The sequence below is a fragment of the Oculina patagonica genome, chromosome 11, assembly GCF_052425735.1.
Source record: "Oculina patagonica isolate OP01 chromosome 11, crgOcupat, whole genome shotgun sequence".
Taxonomy (NCBI): domain Eukaryota; kingdom Metazoa; phylum Cnidaria; class Anthozoa; order Scleractinia; family Oculinidae; genus Oculina; species Oculina patagonica.
The window spans coordinates 9,346,529-9,364,569 of NC_135768.1; the positions used below are offsets into that span (position 1 = coordinate 9,346,529).

At 37.9% G+C, this 18,041-nt stretch overlaps 1 protein-coding gene across 1 annotated transcript in view; it reads right to left on the minus strand.

The window, feature by feature from the left end:
• The window catches only part of LOC144630139 (uncharacterized), a 96,383-nt gene that overhangs the window by 74,991 nt on the left and 3,351 nt on the right, over positions 1 to 18,041 (minus strand). The window contains exons 3-15 of the mRNA XM_078488432.1: positions 15,144 to 15,353; positions 14,107 to 14,298; positions 13,063 to 13,125; positions 11,938 to 12,257; positions 10,432 to 10,930; positions 9,117 to 9,345; positions 8,406 to 8,452; positions 4,511 to 5,347; positions 4,161 to 4,251; positions 3,671 to 3,768; positions 3,011 to 3,233; positions 1,277 to 1,721; positions 643 to 901 (exon numbers count right to left, since the gene is read on the minus strand). Of these exons, the coding sequence (XP_078344558.1) occupies positions 643 to 901; positions 1,277 to 1,721; positions 3,011 to 3,233; positions 3,671 to 3,768; positions 4,161 to 4,251; positions 4,511 to 5,347; positions 8,406 to 8,452; positions 9,117 to 9,345; positions 10,432 to 10,930; positions 11,938 to 12,257; positions 13,063 to 13,125; positions 14,107 to 14,298; positions 15,144 to 15,353 (3,513 nt within the window). The remainder of the gene's footprint in view (positions 1 to 642; positions 902 to 1,276; positions 1,722 to 3,010; positions 3,234 to 3,670; positions 3,769 to 4,160; positions 4,252 to 4,510; positions 5,348 to 8,405; positions 8,453 to 9,116; positions 9,346 to 10,431; positions 10,931 to 11,937; positions 12,258 to 13,062; positions 13,126 to 14,106; positions 14,299 to 15,143; positions 15,354 to 18,041) is intronic.

Here is an 18,041-nt window from a genome sequence, read left to right on the forward strand (position 1 = left end):
GCTTATTTCAAACTTCGTGACGTTTTCTTGAATGTATCAAGGGGTACTTGTTGTATGTCACTTTTGCTCACGTTATTTGAAAGCAAAAATAATACCACGCTTAGCATTATTTTGCTTAGCTCAGGTATTAATTTACTGATGGGTTTTTTCCATTATCTTAATTTTTCAATACTATTTTTTGACTTCTTACAATCAATTTTGGCGATTTTTGAAACTCCAAGGTGGCGTTTTTTAAAACAAATGCATGACATCATTTTGTTGTGATTTGCCGTGATATAACTGGCACGTGTGGCCACCCAAAAAATAAAAAATTTGGATGCAAATATTATACCATATGTTACGCCGGTAAACTTGCTGTTTATCGGTCCCAAAGCGAAGCAAAACGAATAAAGAACTTGGAAATCTCTTGACTCGTTCGTGGTTTATTTCAACTACGATTTCTCTTCGCTTTACAAAGATTTCAATTTTAGGTGATAACCGCATGGTCACCAAATATGGAAAACCTGGCTCGCCGGAACCGGAAATATCAAATAAATTTATATGGGGGGTCATTTTCTACTCGTCACACATACAAGTTTTGTTTTCACCGTGTAAGCAGAAGGGGGAATTTATGTAAGAGAGGATAAAGAACCCAAAACATACCTTTCTTCGCCCAGTTTTCTCTGTCTTTGTGCTCTGAGCAAACACTTTCAAAATCAGTGTCTTGCGGGGCGGAACATTCCATCTCATTGGCCCAGCCGTCACCAAGGTCACCGTCATTTGTGGCGGTGTTACCATCTCGTTTTACGTAATCGTCAATGTCCTGTCCGTTGAAGTTACCGCATATTCCAGCCAGTTTATCTTGACTCTTGTACTTGATATTTGGTGTGATGAAGACTCGGTTACCTCTGTCGTATTTAACCTGTTATTTGTGACAACACAAAGCGGTATATTATGACTCTAGCTGAATCAAAGTAAACCTTTTAAGTAAACAACCCAGCCGTTTGCCATTGCTGATCCTAGCGGAAGTATGCAGGACACGTGTCAGATATCAACCTAGTATGTCGTAGCTACAGTTATTTTAAGCGTCCAATAAAAAAATTATACTTCTCGCCCCCCCCCCCCCCCCCACTTTTCTATAAACAATAATTTACTGGACTGCACTTCGTTTTTTAGATGAGGTAGAATTCTTTGCTTCAAAAAAGGCAGTTTAATATAATTACCCTTTAGTTTTGACTGCCACGAAGAGTATGTTCATTACATGTAGCTATTTAGTGTACTTAGAATACCAACGCACCTCATATAACGGCGAGAGCGGATTGTAAAGGTCGAACACACGCACGATAATGAACAACCCAACACTTGTGATCTCCACGTTGCTCAGGGCACTGCTGGTACACGGCTGTGGATAGTCGCCAGGGGTATAGTCCACTATTTGGCCATTATTTAACGTTATTTTGATGGTCTTTTGGAAAAGTTCGACGACTCCTTTTTTGGTCTCGATGTGTACTTTTTTACACATCTGCAACTCCAGTGAATCCACGCACTCCTCATTTGATACGCTGATTTTATTCGGAGTGCCCTTTACTTCCATGAGTTGGTATTCACAATTCGCACTGCCAAAGCTGATCCATTTGCCGTCAAATGATCTGTATTGATCCTGACCGTAGGCAGCGCATTCGTATTCTGGCAGAGGTTCAATGTTTGGATTATGCACCCATTCTCGTGCACCGTTACATGTTCTGATGGAAACCAATCACAAAAATCGTTACATTTCAACTGGGATTTCAATTATTCTTTAATTATTTTAAGCCAAAAACGATGGCACCTCTCACATATGTATTTCCGGGTGCGAGATGCAAATATGCAGTTTGTTTGCCAGCTGTTTACCGACCTTTGATGGCTAACTGCAACTAGGCCTTTCTTGATTATGCTAGCATTTTTTTCGGCATTTTTTGGGAAAACGAGCAATTTTTTTTTCGTTTTTACTTGAAAAAGAATTGCTAGCATTTTCTGTTATTTTTCATGACTGTGATCCAGATTTCAGCACTCAGAAGAATAAATAATCCTAAAGTTTCCCAATTTTGATTACTTAATTTGATTGGTTACTTGTCTGACTGTGTGTTTTTTTTATTTATTATTTTTTTTAAATTAAATATCTTTTTTTTTATTTTATTTTTTTTATAAACAAACAATTATTGAGTATCGCCTGTTGTTGATATGAGCATATAATGTAAGAGTTTGTACGTTTTGTTTGAAACAAAACAAAGCATTTTTGGAGTTCAAGTGGCATTTTTTAAAGAAATCAGGCATTTTTTTTAGCATTTTTTTGGCTTAATGCTAGATTTTCTAGTAGCATTCAATGCCAGTTTTACTAGCATAATCGAGCAAGGCCTAACTGCAACTAGGAGTGGGAATGGCCAGGCCAGGTCAGGTCAGAAACGAAACCTCTCGTCGTAAAGAGGCAGTACCACGAGTATCAGTTCGGATACTCAAAAGTCAAAAGTAACATTTACATTAATGGAAACCTAAAAATAATGGTCTAGCTTTGTTAAAAATGACTATAATTATAACAGTCCACTAAAATAACAAAAGAGGTATTATCATGAGTTTTGCAGGCATGAGATTCCAATCAAAAATTGAAAACGTCTGGCAGACGTTTTCAAACTCTGCCCATATGTCTTGGATAAATCGTTAAAAACTAATTACACTGTGCTCTCCTTTGAATGATCTACTGAATATCTTCACCTAAGTGTTCTAGGCATATCTTGTAAATGAGCCAAGCTATTAATTAAGTCATAATTTTAGCTCCGGAATGGCCACAAATGGATCAAAATCTCCATGATACTGCCCTTTTACGCTTTACACTGTACCAGCGTTTCGCCACACAGCTGGGGTACTTCGAACTAGTTCAGTTCAAATGTTCGACAATTCTTCCGAACAATTACACCAAAAACGTTTCTTTACTAATAGAACACGAAAGCCCTAGCTAATCCGAACAACTAAAAACGGTTGATCGCAGTATACTTACGATGAACAATCAATGGGAGAGGTTTCGCCTTCTTCATAGTAATGATCTTCATGGACACATCCACATTCATCCTTGGGAACGCATTTCTGAGTGAATTCGTTCCAGTAAAGACCATCTTTGCAGTGACAGCCAGGTTCGCTTACGTGCTCACCAACATCCAGTCCGGCACAGGTTAACCCGGATTGGAGGTATTCCTGGCCCTCTATGTCACATGTAATACCACCTGGAGGAATATAACCGGCGTAGATGGTTATTAAAGCAAAAACAGAATTGTAACCTGTTAGCTGTGATGAACGTATCATTCTGTAATGTCGCAAGCAATGAAAATCGCAATTACAGTACTAAACTCTTTACGTGAGTCGAAAGAGTCACGTTTCTGCGCTTTGTCAAAGAGAGGTTTGTGTTTAAATTTCTGCCATGTGTATAATAAATATATAATATAAACATTTAACGAGCAAAGTTCCACTCACAGAAGCACTTTTTGTACATGTCCACAACGTGAGAACAAAGCTAAACACAGTGTCTAAACTTGTAAGGTTTTTCATAAATTTTGTAGTACGAAATGGCCAAATCAAAGCACAACAACTAAATAGCCTCGTGAAATATGGCCTTAAAAATGTTTTATCATGGGTGAACAATTTAGAAGACAGCGTCACCAACCTTCTTCATCGCCTTCGCATTCGGACTTGGCAACACACTGGCCATTCTTTAACACCTTCTCCTTATCTTTGCAGAAGCAACCTTCTATGCATCCTCGACTAAAATAAAGAAAACAGTTGAAAAGAATAAGTACAATATCCTAAAAGCTATTTTATAAGAACTTTGAGTCTGAAATGCTCAAAATTTACTAACAAAATGCTACGAACGTACCCAAGGTTGACCGACGGATAAAATGCGATCTAGATTTAATTTTCAAAGGCCATTGCCCGCCTTCCTCAGAATAACATTGTTCACTTTCGTTACATGGGGTGCGTAAGCACACTTTTAAAAGTCGTGTAAGTAGAAAAAAGCTGTAGCGCAGATGTTTACCCTTTCACTCTCTTTTAAATAACTACTAACTTGGCATGTACTTGTCAAGGTGTACAATCCAATTTTAACGATTGCTGCTATGTATAGAGACTTGAAAAGACTTGCAAGCTAAATAACGTACCTTTGACAAGCTTGTGAGTTTTTAACATCCCCGCATGTTTTGGGGCATTCCACATCGCAGTATTTGAATTCTTGGTCGCTTGGGCAGGCCGCTGTTGAAATGCAAAAAAACAACAATTAACATCCCAAGTACAAAAAAAAATCAACAGTTTTAACTACGGAGGCGGCGTGGCCTTGTGGTTAGGGGGCTTGCCTTGTATTAATCTGGAGGTTCCGGGTTTAATCCTCCTTCCTGTCTCCAAATAAAGATCTCAGATTTCACGGATTTCATTAGGTGTGGCTGACTAGGGCCCTTTAAACCAGTTAGAAACTTAAGTAACACATCAGGGCTGAATTAAAAACTGGACTTACGTTCTGCACATTCCGTTATTCGTTGCCTCCAGTCTTCCACCACAATTCCTTTATCTCTACAGGCTTTTGAGTATCCTGCCACGACATCGCACAAACTTTCACTGTGCCTGCACCCGGTTTTCTTGGCCCTATCGTAGAAGGAACTAGGTGAAACCTCATCAAGACATTTGCTAAAAGGTCCGAGGGGATCCTTTAACACACTGGCCCGTTCTTCAGCTGACTCTAACACCTGAGAATTGACGCTACAGTAATCGATGGTATGAGTGGGTTCAGACTCTCCAAGTCCTATCAATCCCAATTCGCAGCCTGGTTGATTGTCGAGCTCGGGGTCGAGCCAGCTCTTCAAGAAGGTCTTTGCTTTGGCAGCGACACCGCCATTATACAAGTGGAAATCGTCAAGGCTGTTCTTGTTAAACGTACCGCACAAACCGCATGTCTTATTCGAGAAATCGGGACTGATAGTCAAGTAAATGTTTTGCCCGGCGCAAATCATTTGAAACTGGGGAGTGGAAACCATGACGCTGTTTCCCCCAACGAACTCTACAACAATTTTGTCACCCAAGATTCCAGCATCGAATGTCAATTCGGGCTTTTGATTCATTGTCCTTTTAATTCCGATGACTTTACCGCTACCCAAAGTGAGATCGATGTCTTGGCCCTGGCAATACCGGGTATGTTCGTTGTTGACACAATCTTTGTTGGTGATTTTGATGTCGAATTGGGATCCTTCGTCGTGACAATGACGCAACAAAGAATACCCACAAGGTTTGGGATACACTTCGTACTGTTTGCCATCAAACGTCTGGAAGTTTGTGTATCCGAGAACAGAACAGGTTCCTAAGACGATAACAAACAAAAATGACTTCTAAAAATTATTTAATTCGAATTAAAGATGTTTTAGTTAAACATTTTAAAATAAAAACTAGTGATATAAGTATAGAACAACGTTTCGCTGTCTTCATGATAGCATTTTTAAGTTCAGTGTCAATGTCAAGTGTGATGGCTATTCATAAGTATTATTTTATAATAGAGCGTGAAGAATGAAGTGAAGTATTTTGAATTTTGAATTGTTCTATGTGAAAAGTTTTGTACGGATAGAGTCATATTGAGTGTTAAGGTCCGGTTTTAGTTTTCTAATAAAAAACTTCTTTAGTTCGTATAGTGTGATCGTCCGGGTGAGAGTAGTTCTGAGAAGAACTGTTGTTGGTGACTGACGTTTCGACAACCTGAGCGGAAGTCATCTTCAGAGTCAAGTGAAAAGTTGTTGTCAGTCGATGATGTTATAAGTCTGGTCCGTTGAAGCTGATTGGTCAGTTAAGCCGTGATGTTATTGGCTGTAAGACTCGTGTAAAGTTTGTCATCAGTAATTGGTCAGTTTCGATCCGTCTATTGTTAGTCTAATTAAGTCGTTCTGTTCCGTCTATTGTTAGTCAAATTAAGTCGTTCTGTTGGCGGTTCGTTTGTCGCTTCTCTTTTCGTCGTGAATAAGTCGTTTGTAAGGTGCCGGTAGTTGTTGACATCTGTTGATAGGCTTCTGTTCTAAGTTTGTGTACCAGCTTTCCAGAGTCAGTCGTTGAAAATAGTTAGTACTGTAGGTTAAGCATTCAGCAGAGTCCCAGTCGATTTTGTGTTTAGTAAGTCGGTGGTGTTCAGAAATGTGATTGTTGACATCACCATTTCTCGTCGCTCGTTTGTGTTCAGTCAGTCTCGTGGTCAAGTTTCTACCGGTCTCTCCGATGTAGGAGGCCTGGCAGTCGGAGCATTTGATCTTATAAATCGCTCCCTGTCTGTTGTTAGGTTCGTCCCTGTCTTTAACGTTGGTCAGTAAATGTCGTAACGTTGTTATAGGTTTGTGAGCTACACGGATATTGTAGGGTTGTAGGATCCGCGCAATAGTCTCAGAAGTGCCCTTGATGTAGGGTAAAGTCGCTGTAGTAACAGATGTCAGATTTCTGTCAGTTTCAGTAGTTCTGTGAGTGTTGCGTCTAATAAAGTCAGTATTGTAGTTGTTCTTGTGGAAAACGCGGTCAAGGTATTTGTTTTCGTCAGATAAACTGTCTGGTGTGTCACAAACTAGTTGCGCTCGTCTCGTCAAAGTTTTGATAGTCGTAGCTTTGTGGGAAGTCGGGTTGTAGGATGTTTCGTCCAGTAATCTGTCGGTATGCGTCGGTTTTCTGTACACTGTAGTTCGTATTTTGTTGTTGTCGCGGCTTACCAGACAGTCAAGAAAAGGAAGTTTTCCGTTTTCTTCGATCTCCCTGGTAAACTGAATGTCGGCGTTCTGTTCGTTTAGGTGTTTGTGAAAGTCGTCGATTTCGTCTTTGTGTACGGCGGTAAAAGTATCGTCAACGTAGCGTAACCAGAGCGGTATCGTTTGTCGGCAAGTTGCAAGGGCGCGTTCCTCGATGTTTTGCATCACAATTTCTGCGACAACAACGGAAACCGGCGACCCCATGGCTGTTCCGTGCAACTGCTTGTAGTGTTTTCCGTTGTACTGGAAGTAAGTCGATGTAAGGCAGAGGTTCAGTAAGTCCATAATGTCTTCAGTCGGTAGCGGTAATGTAACAGTAGATTGTTGAATAGCGGTCTCGGTGCACTGTAGAGCCAATTGAAGTGGAATACTGGTGAACAGTGATTTCACATCAAAAGACACAAGTTTGTAGTCGTCAGGTATCTGTACAGTCTTGATGGCGTCAATAAAGTTCTCAGTAGATTGTAGTTTACGTCTGGATTCGTCTGTAAGAGGTTGCAGTATAGTCGTCAGGTATTTAGACAGTTGGTACGTAGGGGACCCACAGAACGAGACTATGGGTCGCATCGGTATACCCGGCTTGTGCAGTTTCGGTAGTCCGTAAAGTTTCGGTGGTTGCGGTACTGAGCACCGCAGTCGGTAGTAACGTTGATTGTCAAAAGCGTCGGTCTTTTTAAGCGTAAGTAGTTTGTTGTTCAGTTTACGTTGTAGTGCAGGCGTCGGGTCACGTTTAAGTACTTCGTAGGTTTGTTTGTCGTTAACAAGTGCGTCCATTTTGTCATAGTAATCAGTCTTGTCCATAACAACAGTAACGCGTCCTTTGTCGGCTGGTAGTATAACAATGTTGTCGTCGGTTTTCAGTCGTTTCAGTGCTTGTTGTTCGTCTTTAGTCAAGTTGCTGTTAGGTATGGAGGCTGACTGTATCGTGGAAGCAATTCTGCTTCTGATGTTATCCTTGGCTGGTTCCGATAAATCTCGCTGACGAGACAGAACCGCCTCAACACTAGATACAATAGTCTCGGTCGGTATACGTTTAGGTGTCACTGAGTGTTTCAGTCCGTATGAGAGTACCTGCGTCTCAGTTTTGTCTAAGGGACGGGAAGAAATATTCCTGACCCAGTTTTCGTCAGTTTTGTGTCGCTTTTTGTCTTTGTTGTGTTGAAGTCGTGTCAGTTTTTGTTTGTGTTCAGTGCGAACACGGTCTGTCGTTTTGTTGGCACGTCTGTCGGCAATAGTCGTAATAGTGTCAAGTAAGTTAGTCGGTATCAGTTGTTTATAAATGAGGCATTCCAGTATACTTTGACATTTAAAATTAAAATTATTTGATCTTCCCGAAGAGGGTTCATAATATACTCAACAAGATTAATTGACTCTGATTGGCCGAGAGCAGCATTTTAAACAGCTAGGAAATTATCGAGTTTGAAGCAATATACTTAGAACTGAAATGTTATCAATTCAAACCTCATACATTTATGAAAAGGCGTTAGAAAATTTTGTTTCTCAATAACCGTGAAATTAATGTTAAATCATTTCCTTTTCCTAGTACGTTCACTACCAGTTTGGTAATCTGTTTTAGTTATTCGATTTAGCAGAGTATATTTGGAACACAATTACAAAACAAAAATATGAAGGAAGTTATCTTACCTTTGCAGGGAATGTTATGGCATGTCCATGTTCCTCCATTGCACTGACTGAGAAAAGGCAAAGCATTTGAAGTTAATATATAGAAGGAAGTTAAGAAGGCTACCTATGCAACTTTAACGCTTTGTTACGTGATGAGATAAAGAGTGAAAATACCACGTGAACAAGATTTGTAACCCAAATCTGTTCCCGTCCCATGTTAAAACTTTCTTCAAATGAATTTATAAAAATGCATATGGCGTCTTAAGAGGTAAATAGTTAATCACTGTTTTGTTAACTTTCTCGCTTCCAGTAATGTCAAACCTACCTAAAATTTCGTTTTGCAAACATCTAAAAATGCTCCATGATTTACCTTCAACAGTCTTACACAAATGTTTTAATTATACTCGTTAAAGTAAGAGGTACCTCGCATAGTGCATGTAGAAATGGGTGATAAATTTTATTTGAATTGTCACATACCATGTTGTCCGCCCCAAACAAAAACGTTAGAGAAACTTGTACAACATTATAAACAGTACCACATGGAATAAAGTACTGTTCGATAGCTTCGATTTCAAATATGATCAAACTATGGTTTCACATAAACTCAATAATTGATGCAAGTAACGATTCTGCAGGTGAATTGGGGTAAAAGCAACTGGCACCCTTGGTAAAGGAAAAATATCACTGCGAGAAAATAGACTTAAAAAAATAATATAAAAAGACTTCACTTACCAGACTTGACAAGGCTCGTAACGGTATTCGTTGTGATCATAAATTTTGTCGCGATAGTAGCAGGAGCACTGATCCCTCTCCACGCATTTATGTCCATCATGGTACGTCCCTTCTGGACAAGTACAGCCTGGGATGCACCTCGTGGAACATTTCATGCCCAAATTTTTGCAGTCTCTTGGGCATCCTGGCGCGCATTCACTGTATATCATATTTGCTGGGCACGTTTTCGCTATGAAAGAAGGAAATACCCTTCAACTAGATTGCAATAAACGAGCACACGGTTCGTCTCCCTCTCGCAAGAAAACTGACATACCATTTTTATGCTTACTGCTACACAGAGATTCTTTACATGACATTTTTGAAATTTTCTGCATTAGAAACAACCAATCAGAGACACCACACGGATGTTTGGAATTTTTCAGACCGAATCTCACACGTCCCTTGCGAATAGCGACCTTCTAGGGCAACTTACAAACCCTGGCCTTACATTTAACAAACAATTTCCTGCGCCATTTGTAAAACCACAAATTGAAAAACCATTAATGCCCATAATAAACTCCCCCCCCCCCCGAAAAAAAAAAACAGCCTCCTCCCCTTAAATTTCAGACGCAAAATTCTGATAATAAGCCCCCTACCCCGAATATAGTGCCAACTTTTGCTATTAAAGCCGACAGATATACCTTCTTCTGATTATTAACCCTCAAGTGTAAAGCTTGTTTTATATAGTAAGAGTATGTCTGGAGACTTAAACGACTGTATAACCTAGTTTTTACCTCTCAACGTTATGTTTAAAAAGTTTTACAACGCAGTTTCTCGGATGCATTTAAAACTTCTATTAAAGTAAATAAACAAAAAATATTTTTTAAACGCAAATCCCTTCCAAAAATAAGTCCCCTTATCCCGAAACAAGCCACTAAAAATGAAAAAACTATATAAACCCAGTGCTTATTATTGGAATTTTGCAATATTTAGCTTAGCTTGTTTCTTACACCGTTTCCGATGTATTTGGTTTTTATGTTTCCTTCTCCCATCCTAAATGTATTACCCCGAAAGCTGCTTTTCCTGAGCTCAGTTTACCAGGCCACAATAGATAACACCTACCCACCATTGAAGTTATATGCTGCAAAAAATGGGCACGTGATCTGTATGACGTAGTAGGTCACATGATAACCCTACTAGAGGGGGAACAAACACTTCCTTCCCAATACCCAGTCCAACGAAAGAATAAATTCTCACCAAGATTTTATCGAAGGAAGGACAAAAAAGCCCTGTTTGCGAGCAAATATATATTTTTTTATTATTTTACTTTACTTACGGCAAAGGTTTGGTCCCCTCCATGATAATACTTTGTTATTAAGAGCGCATTGTCTACTGTATCTGGTCAACATTGCACAAACCATGGCGTCGCGTTGGTCTTCGGGGCTGGCACAAACATCGTGCATGCACAGTGTCTTGAAAGACGCAATGTCCACGGCGCTCTGGCACGCAGCAAATACGTCCAGCTCTAGTTTCGAACACAAGTTGTCCGCCTCTTGTAAATTGAAGCACTGTCTTGGAGTCAGTTTAGGAGACTGGCATTCGTTATCGATGTAGGTATTGGCGAAATCGTAAGCACTTGATTGGACCTGGCCACTGTTATCCGTGAACTCGTCAGAGATATCATCATTAAATGTTCCACAGAGACCCGACGTTTGCCAGTTTGACTTGAACTCGTCTGGAAGCTGGATATCTAGCGATCGCTCTCCGTCCCATATGATATCGACTTTGTCTCTTGTCGTCACTACAATGTGTTCCATGGCGCCTGCCGCTGGAAACTAAAAAAAGAGGGTTACATTTATGTCCTTTATGTCTTTATTTTGTTCATGTTCTCTTCGGTTGAGTTACATGTATATTTTTCTTTAATTGATAGAGCAGTTTTCAGTCGAAAACAATTTCAATTGAGTGTTATGAACCAATACCAGTCATTTCTCTGACCCATCACAACGGACACTTACAATTCAGTCAACCAATCAAAACTCGAAGTAATTAATTACGTGTAGTCGTCACTAAGCGCGCGAAAACTTGCGCGAGTAAACTCACAGTTGGTTTTACTTCTGATTGGTTGAGAAAGTTGCAAGGTATTTTTGAGCCAATCAATGAGCGCAGTAATGTAAAACCAAAGTAAAAGCAAATTACTTTCGACACTCAAGTGAAAACCGCTCTCTACCTTTTTATAGGAAATTAACGTTCCATTCCACGCATTCTTAAAATTTGCGTTAATTTAAGTCGCGTTAATTTTTGCTAGCGTAAATTTTTTCTGGACTTTATTTTAGTCAAGCGTTCTTTTCCGAGACCTTTGTTTCACTTCAAATTCTCGATACTGTCCTAACACATAATTATGACAACTAGGTAACAATAACTTTTTCTTTTCCGCACGTTATTTTTCAATCTTTTACAAAGTGCAATATTTCCAGATTATTCTTGCTTTCAGAAGAGCGGTTCTCGACTTCCGCTTTTTCGTACTACAGCACCAATACCTTAAGAGAGGACAATTATCGCGTAAATTTTTTTCCATTTTGAAAAATTGTCCCCTCTCTTGCGTTAATTCCCTTTATTCGTTTTCCTCCAATTCGTCTTAATTTAAGTAGCGTTTATTTCAAAGACCTTATTTTACAGCAGCGTTGATTTCCTATAATAAGGTAATTAAATTCAATAATTTCGTTTTTGTTGTTGTTGTAGTTGTTGTTGTTGACAGCAGTGCAGTGTTGTTTTCTGGTATAACTAACTTAAACGAGATTTCGCTTTACTTCCTTTTAAAAGAGCTAACTCAAAGTATACATACCATAACTTTAATAAAGACTGCTCGGTCAGGCTGGATGTATGGAAACTTGTCAATCTCCACATCGTCAACTTTCACCATAAAATGCCCTTTGTCATCTTTCTTACCGAGATCAACGCGAACTCCGTACGCATAAAGAGTGACCGTCTTTTGGCAGGGTCCAAGAGGGTCGCAGTTTGCATCATTGTTGACAACTACTTTCAACTTTTCGGGTTCTGATGCAAGTTTCACCATGACGTAATTGCATTTACCGTGAAAGCTGTAAGTCTTATTGTCAAAGGTGTTGATGTGTGCAATACCAAACATAGAGCACGTGCCATAACCTGGAAATTGACAAACAGCGGAGCACGCGTTAGGGCCAATATTAGAGAGATTAAGCATGACGTATGTTTCTTACGTGAACAGCAAAAAATCAACTTCTGCTTGTCTTCCATTTTCATACGTGAAAATGAGTAGTTTTGTGTTTGTCGTGAACGTGGAATTTTTTTCATATAATAATGAGGGATTGATTTAGAATTTGAAAAACAGCTAACAAAATGACAGGCAAGCTCGCGTTTACCGTTTGTCGTATAACGTCATGCTTAATCTCTCTATTAAGAGCATGACTTCGGAAAGTCAAACGCCAAAAGACATAGTTACGTCAATGTAAACTTAAAAAATAGTTGTTTGACCACTTGTAATAAAACGTCTGACAAAGAAGGGAGAAGGGTTACAAATGTTACCACTCAACTAAAAGGATGTCTTTCAAAGTCGCGACAACACCATTTGTAAAATATTCCACAAAAAGTGTAAAATAGAATACAACGATTACTCAGTCTATTGTACAAACGGACTGCCTAATTCAGAACGCTGCTTTTCTTAGAGTTTTTAAATATTTCTATCATTTCGACCTGGGGTTTGGTCAATAAAAATTATATTAGAAAACAAAATTTAAAGCTCAAGCGAGCAGAAGTGCATAATCATAAGTGTCAGTCATGTTCCTTGGCAACGCATTTGAAAACACTGGACGCAGGCTCATCTAATTCAATTCTTGAAAAATGAGATTCTAGCTACCCAAAGATGCTTTAAAGTGGCATCAGGGAATCTTTATATACGTGTTTAGGAAGTTTTATTAATAGTCAAACTTACTGCTTATCGCGTCTGAGTCTGATTCATTTCCACTTCCAGCAGCGTCATTAACTCTCTTTACCACTGTAGAACATAACAATAGTGGAATAAGTTAAATTATCATACATTAAAGTGGAAAAAATTAAATCATCATAATTTAATATCCATTTTTGTATAGTTCATGTCTTACAGTGCAGATGGCTTGATTGGATTTTAAGGACTTTTCTACTCCCTTCCTCTAAATCCCAACTGTAATAATTTTGCCCGCTCCCTTCCCTTTCCTACTTCTTTCTATTCTTCCACGTAAACAGCAAAATCGAACATTATGTTACATGGCTTATAAATATAGAAATCACATTATGCATTCTCGTTACTGTATTAATAACAAAATAAAATTTTAGTTTCCAATGTATACTATGAATCAGCTTTGAGTACTATAACAAAATCGCATTACCCCACCCCCTTCTTCCCAATCTTTCAGGTATGTGTTGTGGTTTAACTTTTTCTTCGATTTTTATTCCCTTTGTTTTCAGTTCATAGTAATGAGTTTGAGACAATAAAAACAAAAGTCAAATATAAATTAAACCACAACAACATCGAAGGCAATGTTACATGCATGGTTCATGGCTCATGCATTCTTATCAGTCTATAAACAGCATATTAAAATATTAGTTTTCTATGTATCAGTGACTATAAATCAGCTTTGAGTACTTCAAAGAATAATTCAAACAAATTATAGTCATTGTCAGGGCAGCAGGAATGTTGATTGTGGCATTATTTAGTAGAAAAAGACACTGAACTTTGAAGTTTGAATGATGTTGTCTGGAAAGTTGACCCCGTTTTAAAGGCTATAACTCATTGAGTGATATCTGAAAATCTTTTTCTCCAATTCCTAAAGTTTTTAATTAACTGATTGATTAATTAATTACCTAATTGATTGTTTGATTGATTGATTAATTAACATATTGATTGATTGATTGATTGATTGATTGGAGCCACCAAAACACAAGACCCCGAAGGGGACAAATTATTTTATAATAATTTATTTCTTACAGAAATACTTACAGTTGTTTCGCGATTGGCAGTCTTCCAGGTTGACATAGTTATTTTCGTTACCAAGACAACCCCCGTAATCGAACTGTAAGCAAGTCCGGGTAGACGTGTGGTAGTACCAGCGCTTTTCAGTCTGGATGTTCGTTTCTCCGTAATTCTCGGGTTCCCAAAGCTTGTAACAAATACCATCTGTCAACTTGGGCACTATAAGTACATAAGAAATTGATTGATAAAACTATATGAACTTTTCATTATCATTAGAGACGGACCATTTTTTTCTTGGGAGGGGGGGATGAAAAATTTTCGTCTGCAAACTTTTTTTTTTTGTTTATGCACCTCTGCAAACATTTTTTTTGAAATTCTTACTATTTTTTATTATACATATCGTTTTTGCAAACAATTTATTTTGTCTTTCCAGGCCCTGCAAACAATTTTTTTCAATATTTTTCATCCCCCCCCCCCCTCCAAAAAAATAATGGTCCGTCCCTTATCATCATCATCATCATCATCATCATCATCGTCGTCGTCATCATTTACTCTTTCCTGACTGGAGAATAGAGAAATCCCTCTCCCCACGTTTCTCGGCCTTTTGCACATAGTACAGCATCGCACCAATCAAACACCGACCTTCCCCTCTCTTCCGTTTTTCTCCAGGGGCCCCTTTCTTGAAGGTCCCGAAATTTTTTTGCACCCGAAAAGCCATAGCAAAATCTCAAACCTTATGATTAATATTTCAGAGATTTTTTTTATTCACATATTTTTTAGTATCAACAGATGTTCCCGTCATACGAAGTTTTGGGCCTATACACCTAACTGTGTGAAACAGACTGAGCTAAAAATGGCGTTGCGTTCCAGTTTTCGGGCCTTTCGAAAAGCGGGCCCCAGGTCTCTTTAAGTCTGCCTCTACGATGGCTCAAGTGAGTGTGAACTTTTCGCCTTTTAAAGTTTTATCTTTTGTGCTAAGCAGCAATTCAACTTATCACAACTTTTTACATTTTATAATTATTCATTTATTATTGTTATTATTAAAAAAAGAAAAAAAAACTTACCACAACTAGCAAAGCAGTCCCTTTTGGTGAAAGTCGAGTTAGTATCGGCACAGCGCTTCTGGACATGGTCTAGGAATCTAAAACAAGGATCTGTAGGAGCTGCATAGCTACGTTTCCGCAGAATGCTGCCAAGGGCCTTCTGAAGAAATACCTTGTTTATTCCTTGATCTGGTGCAGGGGCGATTATTGTCAATGGCGACCTTTCCTCCACTGTAAAAGCGAAAGAAAACATAGTTTTATCAAAATGAGTTTTATCCTGCATATCCGGCTCAAAGTAATGGAGGATGGAAAAAGAAATAATCGAAGGTGTGGTAAATGTAGTAGAATCACGACGGCTTTTGCAACCACCAAGGGAAACGAAAATTGGTTCGAAAAATTGGGTAGTTCGAGAAATTGTTGGGGGGGGGGGAGGCGTGTGGGATAATATTGCAGTCTTCGACAGAGTGAAGGGAAACTGCTTCTTGGCTCGAGATATAATAACAATAAAAATAATTGATATAGCGCTTTTTAGCGAATCTTTCATAGCGCTTTACAATCAATATGCTAAAATATAAAAATAAAATATAAAAATACCTAACTAAATTAAATCAACTGAGCTAAAATATCAATACAGGCACAAAATGAAGTTATAAAAGTTAAAAAATTAAAAAAACTAAAACGATAATGATTATTTAACCGAACTTTAAAGTTAAGATGAGAGGTGAAAGTTTCAGAAATAGGATTAGAACTTTAAAGTAATCGGGAGGTTTGGAACATCAAGGTTTCGAGGGATCTGGAATCCACTTTAATTTCGAGTTACCTTTGGGCTCGGTTTTTAACCAAAGCTGAGCGCAAACATTTGATGAAAACGGAAGTTTTATAACTTGAAGTTATAACGCTAGTTATTGGGGTCCAGGTTATACGCTGCACTTTTCATAAACGGCTAAGTTCACCGAAATAAATTCGTCGCTCAAACGGCAAACTTAATTCAGCAAACACGAACCGTTTTTCACGGCTTACCCAATGTTTATTCGTTCAATCAGCCGAACAAGTTAAATGTGAAACTTTTCATTCGCTTAATTACTTTAATTAAGGCTGACTCATGAAAAGTACGGCGTTAAACCCGGGCCTTTTAACGCGAATTTGCGAAGCTAAAGTTTTTGTTCGCAGCCATTCATTGGAACAACTGATTTTAAAGAATTGCGCGTCTTTTGTGTGTCTCTTGTGAATTTAACATTGAAGCTATTGGAGGAAAACATGGCAAAAGCGTAAAAACACACAATAGCGCACGAATTTACCGTGTTTTCTTGTCAGTAAAACGCCGAGAACATCGAAAAGTTTGGAAATAAAACTAAAACAAATTTAAAGGTGAATTAATTCGTATGAATGCGATTTGATTCGCATGAAAATGTATCTTCATACAAAAGGCTTTGCACCATTCTCGCACCAAAGAAACGCAAGGAATACACAAAAAGCACAATTGGACTAATTTGCTTCAACTTTTACTGTGTTCTTATCCTCCTAATGATATTGAATTGTTTCTCAACAATGCAAAAATTATTTCATTGAAATTTTCCATAACATTACAACAAAAGAATTACACTTTGAGGTAAGTTTCAACGAAGAGTCAATGAACGTTGGAGAAATTTTCAGTTGTTTCCAAGGTGAGTTGAATAAAGAAAGTCTCTTTTGGGAAGTTTCATGATTTACGCTACCGCTTCCTAGAACTGACAAACGTTGAAAGAATTGTAGGATAATGAAAAATAAAATAAAATTTTACTTGGGATCTTTCTTATCCCACTTGTTTAAAGCATAAAAAAAACATCGTAAATCCCCCGCAACCTTGAACACAACTAGATCTGAAATCGTCACTGTAAATGAGGTAAATCGCTTAAAACAGAAATCCGTAACAAGAGAAATTGATAAACAATAAGATAATATTCCTTAAAAGGACACTTTTGATATAATAAAATTCAGCATAGTAGCGAGGCCTTAAAGACATAAACAAAAGATATTTTGCAAGCATATTTATTCATTTCTTTTGTTGGTGTCCTTCAAGCCTCGCAATGAAGATGAATTTTAATATATCGAATGAAGCCAATCGCGCGCGCGTTGCACTTAAAAACAAAAAATGATTCTTAATTCTTGGCCTAAAAGTGCATAGAATTGTAAGTTTTAGACTGTAATTATTAAGAGTTTCTACTAAAACAATTAGACTAATCGCCCTCGTTTTCTATGAGCAATAGTCAATTCGGCTGCGCCTTGTTGACTATTTGCTCATATGAAACTTGGGCTCGTAGTCTTATTGTTAATTAAAATCACAAAATGCCTATTTTGTAATTGTAGCGCATTCACACTACCTGAATAGTGCCTTTACAATTTACATAGCATGTATATTAGCATTTGTATAGTCAGCGAGAAAACAGACGACATGTTTTCTTATATTCGTGAAAGAAACTGAGACTGAGAGATTATAATTCTTTTTCCTGGGAGAGGCGGAATTACTAATAGAAAAGAAGTCTTCTTTTAATAAAAGCCGATCGGCAAATAAATTACTTCTTATCTATTAACCTTAACACGGGTTCTTTATAAAACAAAAAAGATAGTGCAAGTAAAAACGACTAGTACGAGACAGTGCGACTAAAAATCCGTGTTCTAGACATCACTATGAAATTAATGAAAACACAGAATAAATTTAAAGAACCTAGGTTGCTCTTGAAAGATAATGAAATTTGTAAATTCATGACAAATATTAATAATAAAACTTATAAGCTTCCTCATAACTTGTATTTTGTTCCATTTTACAACATTAATTTACTCACAGTACTAAGAAGACCGCATTCCTCGCAAATATATTATTTAAAATATTAAAATTTAAATCAAAATTTAAAATGTCGAAATAAAAAAATTGTGACTTTT